Below are 13,919 nucleotides of genomic sequence, written 5' to 3'. Positions count from 1 at the left end.
CAATCAAATTGTCAGTCCCATTTTTGGTTGCTAAATGAGGACTATCTGTAGAAGAAAACAAATGTCTCTCTATATCCTGCATCATTTTATTATCCCAAAAGTTTATTAAGTTTAAGTTTATTATATTTGTATACCGCCCTTCTCCCGAATATTCCTAGTATCCCCTACTAGTATTCCTAGTATCCCCCCCCCCAATGTATTAGGAGATGTATCTCTCAATTCATGTGCTGCAATCATCTCTTTTAACCTGTGTTGTGGGTATTTTTAAAAAATACATTAGTCTCTGAACATGAATATCTGATGATATGTGATGCAACTGTGTGGTCAGGACCAAAAATGTTCAACTCATTTGTTTGCTTTGTTGTTTTTTGTATTGGGAATTAGAGGAATTTAAAGGTGAAGTATATTACCTTTAGTTCAGAGAAGTTTAACACAGATATTGCCATTGTTGTTTTTGTTAAACACTGTAAAAATGCACACCTCCAAAAATTGTCCATTTGCTGTCACTAAGCTTCATAACCACATCATTTGGCAAAGGAAACTCTGGTCCCAATTGCCGTTTTAAGTTGAGGAGTATCTATACACACCAGTCATATACTTTTCTTCACCTAGCTTACGTCCTTATAACCATCTCAATCTGTTTTATCTCAGACCTCCATAGTACCTTTCTGTTGAACATGTTAATTTGAAGAATAAAAAACAAGAAAGACTTTCGCTTGTGCTTGTCTCATTCTTTCTCATATATATATATATAAACAATAACAGTACAAAATGTACAAGAGCTTCTGTGAAGCTACTTTTGAAGGAAATAAAGTAGCTGCTATGGAATGTACTGCTAAATTTGTGAAGTTAAAAAAAGTTTTGGAGAGAAGCAATACATTTTTGAGTCATAGGACTCAATATAGCATATATAAATCTTAATGTATTGCTAGTTTTTCGTAGTTTAACAATTTCAGATATTTTGCGCTGTTACACTTGCAGTTTTGCACTTAAACAAATAATTTTTATAAATGTAGACTCTTGTGATTATCATGTAGCTAAAACAAGTCTGAAAATAGTGTGTTTCCTGCCATATGCATATGTGCTTGTATTCTACTAAAAATGAAATTCAACAGCTACCTGAAGTAATTTTTTCTCCAAAGTAAAGAGAACATTTATTCACCATAGTTCAGTGTGGAGTATTAGTCAGCAGTTCTTCATGTACTTACTACTTTTTTATCCTTTTTGTCTCCTATAGTGTTTATACTATGCTTCCCTATAGTATTCTTCATTGGTCTTCTGCCTCAGGTGAACACATTTTTGATGTACCTCTGTGAACAATTAGATATTCATGTCTTTGGTGGCAATGGTGAGTAAAACTGTTTCATTTCATGAAATCTAATTAGTAAAAAACTTTTCAGTGTGTTTCTAAAAATAATTTTAATGCTTACCCAAACTGTCAGTATTAAGTGTATTACAGTTTAACCTTTCCAGATTATAGGTTGTCTTTGACTTACAACATTTCCATTGCTAACCAATGTACTCATAAAGTGGGCTGTCACATACTTAGTGCGGCAATCCTGACAATTCCCCTTGTCATCATTAAATACATTTTAGCAGTTGTTAGCTGAGCACCCACCCCATTCCGAGCCATTCTAGGCTTGGGCCCTCCCACCCCCAAACCTTAGTAAGGTAAGCAACTCCCACCCCCACCTGCCTATATCCCTTCCCCCATCTCTGCCTGTTGACTGTTCTGCACCATGCCTTGCAAGGCAACGGGCAGCCCCAGCACTGTGTGGCTCTAGGGTTGCTTGCCATGCACCTGGAAGCAGCAGCCATCCCAGACCAAGCCATGGTCATCGTTGCCATCCTGCATTCTAAGGCCCAGCTTAACTTTTGGATTCTTTCAGCTGCTGCTAATGAGGTGTTCCTGTCCTGTCCTTTTGCACCAAGAAACCCCATTGGCAAAAGCGCTCCAGCCAAAGCATGTCCCTTTGCAAACAGCTTCTCCAGTAACCAGCTCAGGGCAAAGAGGCAATTAGTATTATAAATGCCCTTTTGTGCAAAGCCAACAAGAGCATTCTGACAAAAAATATGCCCCTTTGCAAGCAACTTCTCCGGGAAGGAGTGTAGGAAGCAATTCGTGGTTTTATGCATTTTTATTCATAATGAATTTTTTTCTCTTCAGTACTCAGTTGCAGAAAAAAAAATGCATACCATAACATATCAATGGAAATACAAAAGTAGACGATGGACTGCTGCAAGTTAGGAAAGTTGAGGATGAAATGCATGAGTCTAGGGTTCACTTGAATTTTGCTGTTCTATGCCAAACTTTGTTTTGGTATTTGTGTGTGTGTGTGTGTGTGTGTGTGTGTGTGTGAGAGAGAGAGAGAGAGAGAGAGAGAGAGAGAGAGAGAGAGAGAGAGAGAGAGAGAGAGAGAATGCACATGTGACTGCAGACATTCATGCACATATACACTTTCAAGTCACTTTTGACTCTAGGGCCCAGGGGTGTCAAACTGCCGGCCCATGGGCCGGATGCGTCATCCAGAAGCCACGCCCACCCTATTGCTGGCAATGGCGAAAAGGCTCCAATACGTTGCGCAACGTCACGTGACATCACGAGTTTGACATGTCTGCGTCTAGACACTGCCAGTCCCTATACTTTTCTTCGCAATATATTTGCAAGTGGTTTGCCATTGCCTTCTTCCTAGGATTAAAAGAGGGTGACTGTCCCAAAGTCACGCAACTGGCTTTGTGTCTAAGGTAAGGTTAGAACTCACAGTATCCTGATTTCTAGCTTGTGTCTTAATCACTGCATCAACCTAGTTCTCTTTTGGTATTATGTTACGTTAGTTACATGGTTGTTAAGTGAATCTGGCTTTGTTTGTCAGAAGGTTGTAAAAAGAGATCCCATGATCCTGGGACATGGCAACTGTCATAAATATGAGTCAGTTGTCAAGCATCTAAATTTTGACCGCTTGACCATGGAGACGCTGCAACGGTCATACGTGTGAAAAATGGTTTTAAAAATGATTTTAATGCTGTTGTAACTTTGAATGGTCATTCAATGAACTGTTGTAAGTCGAGGACTACCTGTATATTATTTGAAAAGTAGCAGTAATTTATTTTTGATCATTAAGAAGATGTGAAAAAATATTTCCTGTAAGAGAGTTTATTTAAATTCTTTATACCCAAAGATACAACTAAAACAAACTTCAAAATAATAAATGCTTAATTTTTTACATCAAGGTTCATTTTACTAATTTTTTATTATTCTTTGTTCTTGTATTATATCTAGCCACGACGAGCCTCATTGCAGCAGTCTACAGTTTTATCTGTAGTATTGTGGCAGTAGCATTATTATATGGATTGTGTTATGGGGCCCTAAAGGTGAGTAGTAGCATCAGTGCTATATTTTTATATAGTACAGTTAGATTTAAAATGGTTATATTCTATTTTTTGTGAAATGGATAAATGCAGTTATCATTTGATTTCATGGTTTTATATTGTACAAGGAGATAAGATCCTTTTTTTTCATACAATACCGAAACCCAGGGATCTTCCAATAACATTAATTTGAAATAACTTCAAGATGCATACAAAAGTCCCACATCTTTATACAAAAGAAATATATTTTAAATATTTGTTGATATTAGGTGTAATGTAAGGTAAGGACGTTAGGCAAATTCAGTGTGATAGTGTTATTATTTTATAATACTGTAATACAAAGAATACAACACTTATCAAGAAAAAAAAATATAATAACGGTTTATAGTGAGAAACGAATCTTTCTCTCTTTTTCTCAATGCATATTATGATTATTATGATAAATTAAACCTTGCAAAAAAGAAGTTAAAAAGCTTCATAGAGAATTAATTTAGCCCGTAAGCTGCTAATTTTTTTAAGCAATACCCCAATCAAGTAACTACCACAGAGCCACTAGTAAACAGCCCAATAAAAGAATTCCTAAGATAGCCCCTACCCAACCAGACAGGCAAGACACCAGAATATAAACAGACAGCAAACTGCACTCCTTACTAGCACTGATGATGTTACCTAGTTAGGGTAATGAAACGTCTGCAAGAAAACAAGCAAGCTCAGAGAGCACCGAGGACCCCTCATTTCGACCCTGAGCTACAAATATTCTCCTTCATTAGTTCTCATTTATTTTTCCCAGGGAATTATAATGCTTCCAAATATTTTCTGATCTTTATATTGAGTAATGCATACCTTGTTTCAGAGCTGTCAGTTGGAATTCTGTGACTCCTGAATACTGGAGTTGGATTATTTTATGATTACATTTCATTATCCCAAAGGTGCTTTTTCCAAAAGGCAACTGGACTTCTTGGTTTTTGCTTTCCAAACATTTTGCTTCTCTTTGAAGATGCTTCTTTAGTTCCCCACCAGCTAGTTAGAACTGAAGAAGCTTCTAGGATGTGAAGCGAAACATTTTCAAAGAAAAAACAAAAACAAAGACAGTCCAGTTGCCTTTTGGAAAAAAGCACTTTTCGAACAACCATAACTGGATAATTGAGAATCTCCATAGACATTTACATTTCATTACTTTTCTTTGTATAAATCAAAAAGCAGGTTTAAAATAATCCCCAAACCAAATAATCTTATGGTTTAACCAACTATGCAAATGATATGATTATTAATTTTTGAATACAGAATTTCTAACAAGTTAAAAATAAAAATGATCTTTTACACTATAACTTGATATAATCATTCTGATAAAGGAATACATATTTGTCTACAGGATTCTTGGGATGGTCAGCATATTCCAGTGCTTTTCTCAGTATTTTGTGGTACATTAGTGGCAATTTCCTATCATCTCAGCCGACAAAGTAGTGATCCTTCTGTCCTTTTGTAAGTGATGCCTTCCTATTTCTATATTACATCTATTTTGTTCCTCAAATTGAGAAATACTAGAAGAAATTAACTTTTTAAAAGCCTAAAGCTGTTTCTACAAGTAAGTCATCTTAACTCACTTGGAACTAGTAGTAAATAGATATAGGATTGCAATTGTAGCTCTTTGCTGCATTGAAATTTCTTCCTTAAAAGTGCCAAGTTACTCTGATTACTGCCATAGACTATGATGATTCTGAAGCATTTGTATATGTCTGGATGCAATAATCCCCTCTGTCCATTAGCCCATTGCCTGTTTCTGTAGTAAGGTGATTCTCCATCCGTTGTTCAGAGATTCTGAAGTAAAATGTTTCATTCATTTGATCAGGGAGACTAGGCGACCCAAATAATACACAACACACACACACACACACACACACACACACACACACACACGTCCAGCAGCCCTGTTTAGGGTCACTAGGTCTCTAAGGAGGAGCCAAGGGAGCTCCTGCAAAGCCATTATGAGAAATCTTTGGAATGATAGCAATCAAGGATAACAATGTAAATCAGAACAGTCTCTGAAAAAGAAAGTTTGTCTGAGTAGTTTTGCTTTCAACAGGAGCATGCAGAAGAATAGGTCCAAATCCAGTCCCAATTTCAGGGAGCCAAATCAGATTAGATAGCCAGTCCAAGAATCATAAGCAGCATCCACATGAATGTCATGTAAGAGATCAGATAGTTGTTTCCAATGAAGGAACATGAGTTAAGGCTGCCTTTTAAATCAGTGGCCTTCAATTATGAAAACCTCTCTCTCTGTTTGGCAAGAAGCCTCACTGGGCGTTATTGTTTTGCTCTCTGCTGTGTGCACCAAGCCCAATGGCTTCGGGATTATGCCTCATCATCTGAGTGCTCCACCTCTCCAGGTTGTGCCCGATTAGCCTCAAATCATTCTTAAATTTGTGGCTCCTGAGCCTGACCATTCCACAAATTCAGTGGGAGCAGCTTTATCATAGTCAGAATCTGAATTTTGAGTCATGACCCTGGCAAGGGCTTTGAGACTTTGGCCTCCCAGGATCCGGTGATCTGTCATCTTTGACCTGGATGGGGTTGCACTCCTCTGGACTGACTTGGTGTGCAATTGGGTGGTCTTCCAGGACTCATAGCTCCTCCTTGAGGAGCAAGTGGCAGCCATGGCTCATGGAACCTTTGCACAGATTTATGTTTTGTTTTGTTTTATTATTTTATTTTTATTTTATTATTTTAATCCCACCTTTATTATTTTTGTAAATAACTCAAGGCAGCGAAACATACCCAACACACCTTCCTCCTCCTATTTTCCTCACAACTCAGTGAGGTGAATGGGGCTGAGAGAGAGTGACTGGCCCAAGCTCTCCCAGCTGGCTTTCAAGCCTAGAACTCACAGTTTTCTTGGTTTCTAGCCTGGTGCCTTAACCACTAGAGCAAATGCCAGTTGTGCCCTTTCTTGGACTGCAAGGCTTTGCTCATGGTCACTAATGCCTTAGTCACTTCCCAGTTGGATTGTTGCAGTGCGCTTTTTCTGGGGCTGCCCTTGAAGATCACTTGGAAGTTGATAGTCCAAAACGCAGCAGGGCGCACAATATTGGGTTTGCCCGTATTGCATCTTTATTGCACGAGCTGCACGCCTCTCAGTTTCCTTCCAGGTGCTTATTATCACCTTTAAAGCCCTATATGGTACAGGTTATTTGTGGGACCACATCTCCAAAAGAATATTTGCCCATCCCACTAGATCAGATAGGGTAGGCACACTCGCAGTCCCTTCCCTGAAATCTTGTCATCTAGTGGGACCTTGGAAGCGTGCCTTTTCTGTGATTGCTCCTACCTTGTGGAACACCTTCCCCTCAGCAATTTGATGGGTGCCCACCCTTTTAGCCTTTCCGAAGACTAAGACCTGGCATTTTACCAGGGTGCTGAGATAGGATTGTACTATTGTCAGGCACAACCAACCAACCCACTTTTGAAGAGTTTGGTTAGCTATTTTATTGCTAATCCTATACACAGGAATTTTCTCAGAATAACGGTTTGACCCTAGATGAGACTAGATAAAGTTCAGTGGCATTCAAGGAAGGGTTGGATTTTGCCCTCTTATACCCACATAGAGATTCTACAATAAGTCCCTGTTTGACTCCTCTCCCTGACTTGGCCAGTCCCTCCTAAAACTGTATAGATAGATAGTTTGAAATATGGACCACTGGAGCCTACCTATCCTAAGGAGATGATTAAGGCACAGAAATTTTGTTTTATTGCCTTACTGTTTTTATGATTATTTTCTGTCATAAAACAATCTTTTATCTTGGTTTTACTGTTGTTATGAGCTGCCCAGGGTTACTTAAAATGGGCAGTGATATAAATCTTCTGAATAAATAAATTTAAGATGCACCCAGAGCTTCGTAGGAATTATTTGAATAATAACAGTTAGCTAAAAATTACACAAAGTACTTTAAATTACTTACAGATATGTTTGAAATATTGAACAAGCATTTCTGATGATATCTAAAAGATAAATGTGTAATAGTTAAATAGTAGCATTCATTTATATTTTCAAGTTTCAACTGTTTCAGTGAAACTATGAATGATTGGCACCTTGCTGTAGAGCACGGGTGTCAAACTCGCTGCGTCACGTGACGTGTGCGACGTATCACAACTTTTCGCATTGCCGGAGCTGGAGTGGGCATGTCCTCCACATAATGCAACCGGCCTGCAGGCCAGCAGTTGACACCCCTGCTGTAGAGGGTATATAGAAGCAATTTATAACATTTTATCTCATGGTCTACAGCAGGCATGTCAAACTCGCGACGTCACGTGACGTATCACGACTTTTCCCCCATTGCCGGCAATGGTGTGGGCGTGGTTTCAGTATGATGCATCCGGCCCATGGGTCAGCAGTTTGACATGCCTGATCTACAGCATTGTAAAGACATCGTTTGTTTTATCAGAAAATGAAGACTCATTTTCCTTTAAACTGGAAAGAATGATTTAGATTTGCTTAGAATACAGTAATGAATAATGCAGTTTTTTTCTGTAAAGACCTTGTTTAAAACAAGTATTTACTTTAGTTCTTTAGTGCAATCAAAGCTTTTTCCGACTTCAGAAGATAAAAACCCAGAAGATCCACTATCTGAAGTCAAAGACCCCTTACCTGAAAAGCTTAGAAACTCAGTGGTAAGTTGGAACATAGTTTATTAATAATTCTCACAAGTTTGCTATCATGAGTACTAAATATTGAGCTAAATAGTTGACCTATTTCTCGGATATTTAGGAATAATCACCATCTTAGTCATAATCCAATACCTATCGGTGTTTCAGTGTTTTATACAGTTATATTTCCAGTAATATGAACACCACTGTTGTCTGCTATAAATAAGCCAGATCTGAGGTATAAGAGACAGATTAATAGGTTTCATGAACAGAGGAAACTTTCAGAACTATTAATACTGACCTTTGCTCATCTGGGATGTGTAGGAGATACTGTCCAGAACATTAGGAACGCAGTTGCTCATGTTAGGACACCAGGTTGGAGGTTAGCAACATCCGCATTCGAGACCCAAGTGCTGCTGCGTGGCGGGATGAGCTCTTGTCACCCACTCCAGCTCCTTGACGGGACATAACAGGAACCCCCACGGACATCTCCCGGCAATGGTGATGTCATCCTTTCAACCCAGAATCACTTTAAACGGTGCGACACAAACGTGATGGGGAGTGCAGAACATTTGGAGAACATCCCAATGTGCATGTTCCGTGTCTACAGTTCTATGAAAAGAGTATTTGATTGTTTCAGAATATCATAAGTATTTGCATATCTTTACCACCAAATCAGAATTGGAACTTTTTAGGCTGTATGGGTTTTATTATACTTACATTATATTTATTATATTAAATCAAACAATACATTCTGCTGTACCATTAGTCAAGTATGTAGCTGGTAGCGCCATGGCTTGGGGATGCTTTGCTTCCTCAGGACCTGAATGACTTGCCATCGATGAAGAAGCATGAATTCTGATCCTGTTAGTGAATTCTGCAGAGAATATGAGATCATCTGTCTGCCAGCTGAAGCTGAAGTAAAGCACAAATAGATCATACAAATAGTCAGTGATTCCAGCTATACAAGGGAATCTATAAAATAATGGAGAAAGAACAAACTCAGTGTCAAAGGACTGATGTAAATCTCATTGAAGTATTATGTGGAACCTGAAGTAAGCAATTAATGCAAGAAAACCCACAAATGCCATTCAATTGAAGCCATTCATCATGGTGGAATGGGCCAGAATGCTTACCTATTAATACTGGGGTCTTCAGATCTGGCCCTTTTATGACTTGTGGACTTCAACTCCCAGAATTCCTCAACCAGGCACATTGGCTGAAGAATTCTGGAAGTTGAAGTCCACAAGTCATAAAAGGGCCAAGTTTGAAGACCCCTGTATTAATATGAGAAGCTAACCACCAGTTTCAGAGAATGTTTGGTTGCAGTGGCTGTAGCTAAAGGTAATGAAAACAGTTACTGAATCTAAAAAAGTAACTACTTTTTCACACGGACACATTTATTATTGGATTACTTTGCTTGTGAAATAAGTTAAACAAGCACCACTGATGTTATTTTTACTTAATCTCTATATATCTTGCTGTAAATACATATACAGTATAAGAGTCACATGAAGCTCTGATAATACTCCATGCCAAAGATATATATACAATTCAGGTGTTTAAATGACTTGTTCAGACTGTGCTAAGATTTATGATAGTCTGTTCTAACAATTGTTTAAAAAAATATCTCTGTACAGCTTGGCAAATTGTCTGGTACCTAAACCCAAATTCCACAAATATGTCAGTAAAAACTGGGGGGGGGGAGGAGTATGTTTTGAGACTATAAATATTAATTACATTGCTATATTCTGAAACTGTCTTCGAAATAACTATGTGAGTAATAAAAATGTAGAAGTTGACATGCAAATGCATTTTCTTTATTTTTTTTCTTGCTAGAATGAACGTTTGCAGTCTGATCTTGTTGTTTGTGTAGTCATTGGTGTACTTTATTTTGCAATCCATGTCAGCACAGGGTTCACAGTATTGCAGGTAAGACTTATTTCTACTGTCCACTTAAAAAATAATGATACACATTTTTAATATATATCTTTCTTGGATATTATTTATATTGCTTAGCCACATAGAAAACTTGTTTCTGGGTTCAGTGACATCACATTGACTCTATGTATGCCTCATTTTCCTTCCGCTTTAAGTGCCACAGGATTTATTCCAGCTAGTCCCCATTAGTAGAGTATGTTAAGAATTTTAAGTAAGATGGAAAGGATATGAGTTAGCCTGTGATTAGAAAATTCTCATTTATCCATGTTCCTGCTTGTGCAACTTTTTCAGAGCAGACTGATATGTCTGGTATATGAGTAAATATGGAAACTTGGGATGCTAAAAAGTATGATGTACAGAAGCTGTGCTGTCTGAACAGACCAGAATCTCACTTTTGTTTGTTTGTTTTTGTTTTGTGTGATACACATGCCATAAAATGCAAATACTAAGGACTATAGCAAGAAAGTTAGTAAATGTATCACTTAACCTCTGAATCTGCTGAATGAATGAACCTTTGTTATCAAAGTACAACATGTATACAGTGAGATTGGCTGAGCCTCCCTTCATTCCCCCCCCCCCGTGACAACAAACCCACCATCTTGTTACACCATGTGAGCTAATTGCACAACACACCGGCCTCGCAAGTCAATCATACATAGAGTTATTTCCCATTCAGGAGCCTGACAGCCCATGGATAGAAACTGTTTTTCAGCCTGTTTTTCAGGCTGGCTATACTTCTATATCTCCTACCTGATGGTAGGAGAGTAAAGAGGTACCGACCAGGGTGTGAGTCGTCCCTGAGAATTTTCCTCACTCTTCCAAGGCAGCGAGCCCTGGCGATGTCATCCAGTGGTGTCAGGGGACAGCCCACGATGTTTTGTGCTGTGCTCACCATCCTCTGTAACATCTTCCTATCCACGGCTGTCAGGCCAGCATACCAAACCACAATACAGTGCGAGAGGACGCTCTCTATAGTAGACCGGTAAAAGAAGGTCATTAGTCATTGTTCTACCCTGTTCTTCCTCAAGACCCTGAGGAAGTAGAGTCTCTGTTGGGCCTTTCTGGCCACCTGGGTTGTATTAACTTTCCAGGTAAGATCTTCACAGAGGTAGACTCCCAGGAATTTAAAGGAGGAGACTCTCTCCACACAGGCCCCCCCCTGTGATGTAAAGTGGGACAGGTTCCTCTCTTTTCCTCCGAAAGTCTAGCACCATCTCCTTTGTCTTGCCAATGTTCAGGTACAAGTAGTTCTCTAAACACCATAAGGATAGTTTTTGTACTTCCCCTCTATGCTGTTTCATCTCCACCATTATCATTTAATGGTGGTGACTAAATGATAAACTTCCAGCAGATTCAGTCTTAAGGAGTTGGAAAAGAATGTAGGTTTTAATCATACTCATCTAGAGAAACTCACTTTAGGATACCCATATATTCTCAAAGAGTAGGTGAGAAAATATAGACGAAGGAATGTTCCAACCCTGGAAATTTAATTCTAACTAGTAATAATAATATGTAGCATAATATTCTGCATATAAAGTGCAGCATTTAAAGGGAAAATGCAGAATTCTAGTCCAATTTTCCTTCAGTTGTTATCATTTTCCCTTAAACTGATACACACCTAATCAAGGGTAACAATTAGGATCCAATATGGGACTACTTCATGTGTTTCTGATGTTTTTGATATGCAGAGGAGAAGATAGCTTTTTGGTCAGAGCTGCTATTTACAGTGAAATAAAGTAATACAATTCTGAAAGGAATGATCATTGTATTTTTCTGATTTTGAGATTTTATTCTTTTTTCTTTAATTTTTTTTTAGCCTGTTTTAAGTTACGTTTTGTATGCATTGGTGGGATTAATAGGATTTATGACCCATTATGTGCTGCCTCAGCTCCGAAAACAGCTCCCATGGCACTGTTTTTCTCATCCATTGCTGAAAAGCAAGGAATACTATCAATTTGAAGTCCGCAGTAAGTAGCACAATTTGCAGTAGATTATCTCTAACTATTGGTTGCGTTGTCACTTAATATATTGAGATTTTATAATTAAGTTGCATTTATTAAAAAAAATCTATCTACAGTTAAATTTTGTATTTCACTTTTGCCCTGTGAACCGCCCTGAGTCCTCAGGGAGAAGGGCGGTATAGAAATATTATTAAATTAAATTAAATTAAATTAAATTACATACTAGTTTTTCTTTTTGCCAGAGAAACTTTATTCCTCTCTCTCTGTATAAAGAAAGACAGTTCAGCTATCTTAGGGACTGTTCTATTAGAGATATTAGAGTTGAGCTTGATATTCTGTGCATATTCCAGAAATATTTGATGTCAAAATGTGCTCTTTGAATTCTTAGATGCTGCACATGTTATGTGGTTTGAGAAAGTTCATATATGGCTTCTTTTTGTGGAGAAGAATATAATCTATCCCTTGGTAGTCCTCAATGAGCTCAGCAGCAGTGCAAAAGCTATTGCTAGTCCAAAGAGATTAGATACAGAGTAAGTAGAAAAAGGCATGCATCTTTATTTTACTTTTGTTTTAAGTATGATTAGCATTTTGGAAAAAAGGTGTCTGTTTGGGAGCTTTGTTTCTAGTTTCACTTCCCCATTGTATAACCTTTCAGTACCCTCAGCACTAGAATTCTTTAGTGCCTCTCTCATGCAATGGTAGAATAAGAAAGTCTTATTCAAGCCACTGAGTACAAACTGCTGCTCAGTACAGATATTATAATAATAATAAACTTGGAAGGGACCTTGGAGGTCATCTAGTCCAACCCCCTGCTTAGGCAGGAAACCCTATACCACTTCAGACAAATGGCTGTCCAGATTCTTCTTAAAAACTTCCAGTGTTGGAGCATTCACAGCTTCTGGAGGCAAATTGTTCCACTGATAAATTGTTCTAACTGTCAGGAAATTTCTCCTTAGTTCTAGGTTCCTTCTCTCTTTGGTTAGTTTCCTTCTGTTCCTTCTTGTCCTGCTTTCAGGTGCTTTGGAGAATAGCTTGACTCCCTCTTCTTTGTGGCAGCCCCTGAAATATTGGAGCACTGCTATCATGTCACCCCTAGTCCTTCTCTTCATTAAACTAGACATACCCGATTCCAGCAACCGTTCCTTATGTGTTTTAGCTTCCAGTTCCTGTTCATCTTTGTTGCTCTTCTCTGTATTCTTTCTAGAGTCTCACCATCTTTTTTACATCGTGGTGACCAAAACTGGATACAGTATTCCAGGTGTGGCCTTACCAAGGCATTGTAAAGTGGTATTAACACTTCATGTCATCTTGATTCTATCCCTCTGTTAATGCAGCCTAGCATTGTGTTGGCTTTTTTGGCAGCTGCAGCACACTGCTGGCTCATATTTAAGTGATTGTCCACTAGGACTTCAAGATCCCTCTCACAGTTACTACTATTGAGCAAGGTACCACCTACTGTATACTATACCTGTGCATTTGGGGTTTTTTGCCTAAATGTAGAACCTTACTTTTTTCACCATTGAATTTCATTTTGTTAGATAGCGCCCAGTATTCGAGTCTGTCCAGATCCTCCTGTATTTTAAGCCTATCTTCTGGAGTATTGGCTATTCCTCCCAGCTTGGTGTCGTCTGCAAATTTGACGAGTTCCCCATCTATCCCCTCATCCAAATCATATTGAAGAGCACTGGGCCCAGAACAGAGCCCTGGGGCAACCCACTACACACTTCTCTCCATGTAGATGCAATTCCATTGTGGACAACACGCTGAGTACAGTTGGTCAGCCAGCTACGAATCCATCTGGTGGTGATGCTGTCTAACCCACTTTTTTCTGGTAGTAGGTTGTGGTCTACTTTATCAAATGCCTTACTGAAGTCCAAGTACATTATATCCACAGCATTCCTCTGGTCCACTAATTTTATCACTTGGTCAAACAATGCAATAAGATTTGTCTGGCATGATCTGTTTTTGACAAACCCATGTTGGCTTTTGGTAATGACTTTGTTTGCC

General features: G+C 38.6%; 1 protein-coding gene across 1 annotated transcript in view; it reads left to right on the top strand.

Moving 5' to 3' along the window:
• Window positions 1–13,919, top strand: part of PCNX1 (pecanex 1) — a 117,136-nt gene that overhangs the window by 75,717 nt on the left and 27,500 nt on the right. The window contains exons 15-21 of the mRNA XM_081315689.1: window positions 1,238–1,348; window positions 3,281–3,372; window positions 4,742–4,851; window positions 7,929–8,034; window positions 9,850–9,942; window positions 11,768–11,918; window positions 12,301–12,442. Of these exons, the coding sequence (XP_081171815.1) occupies window positions 1,238–1,348; window positions 3,281–3,372; window positions 4,742–4,851; window positions 7,929–8,034; window positions 9,850–9,942; window positions 11,768–11,918; window positions 12,301–12,442 (805 nt within the window). The remainder of the gene's footprint in view (window positions 1–1,237; window positions 1,349–3,280; window positions 3,373–4,741; window positions 4,852–7,928; window positions 8,035–9,849; window positions 9,943–11,767; window positions 11,919–12,300; window positions 12,443–13,919) is intronic.

The sequence above is a fragment of the Vipera berus genome (genome assembly GCF_964194415.1).
Source record: "Vipera berus genome assembly, chromosome: 1".
Taxonomy (NCBI): Eukaryota; Metazoa; Chordata; class Lepidosauria; order Squamata; family Viperidae; genus Vipera; species Vipera berus.
Note: the sequence above shows the minus strand (reverse complement) of the source record. Positions and strands in the feature narration are given on the sequence as shown.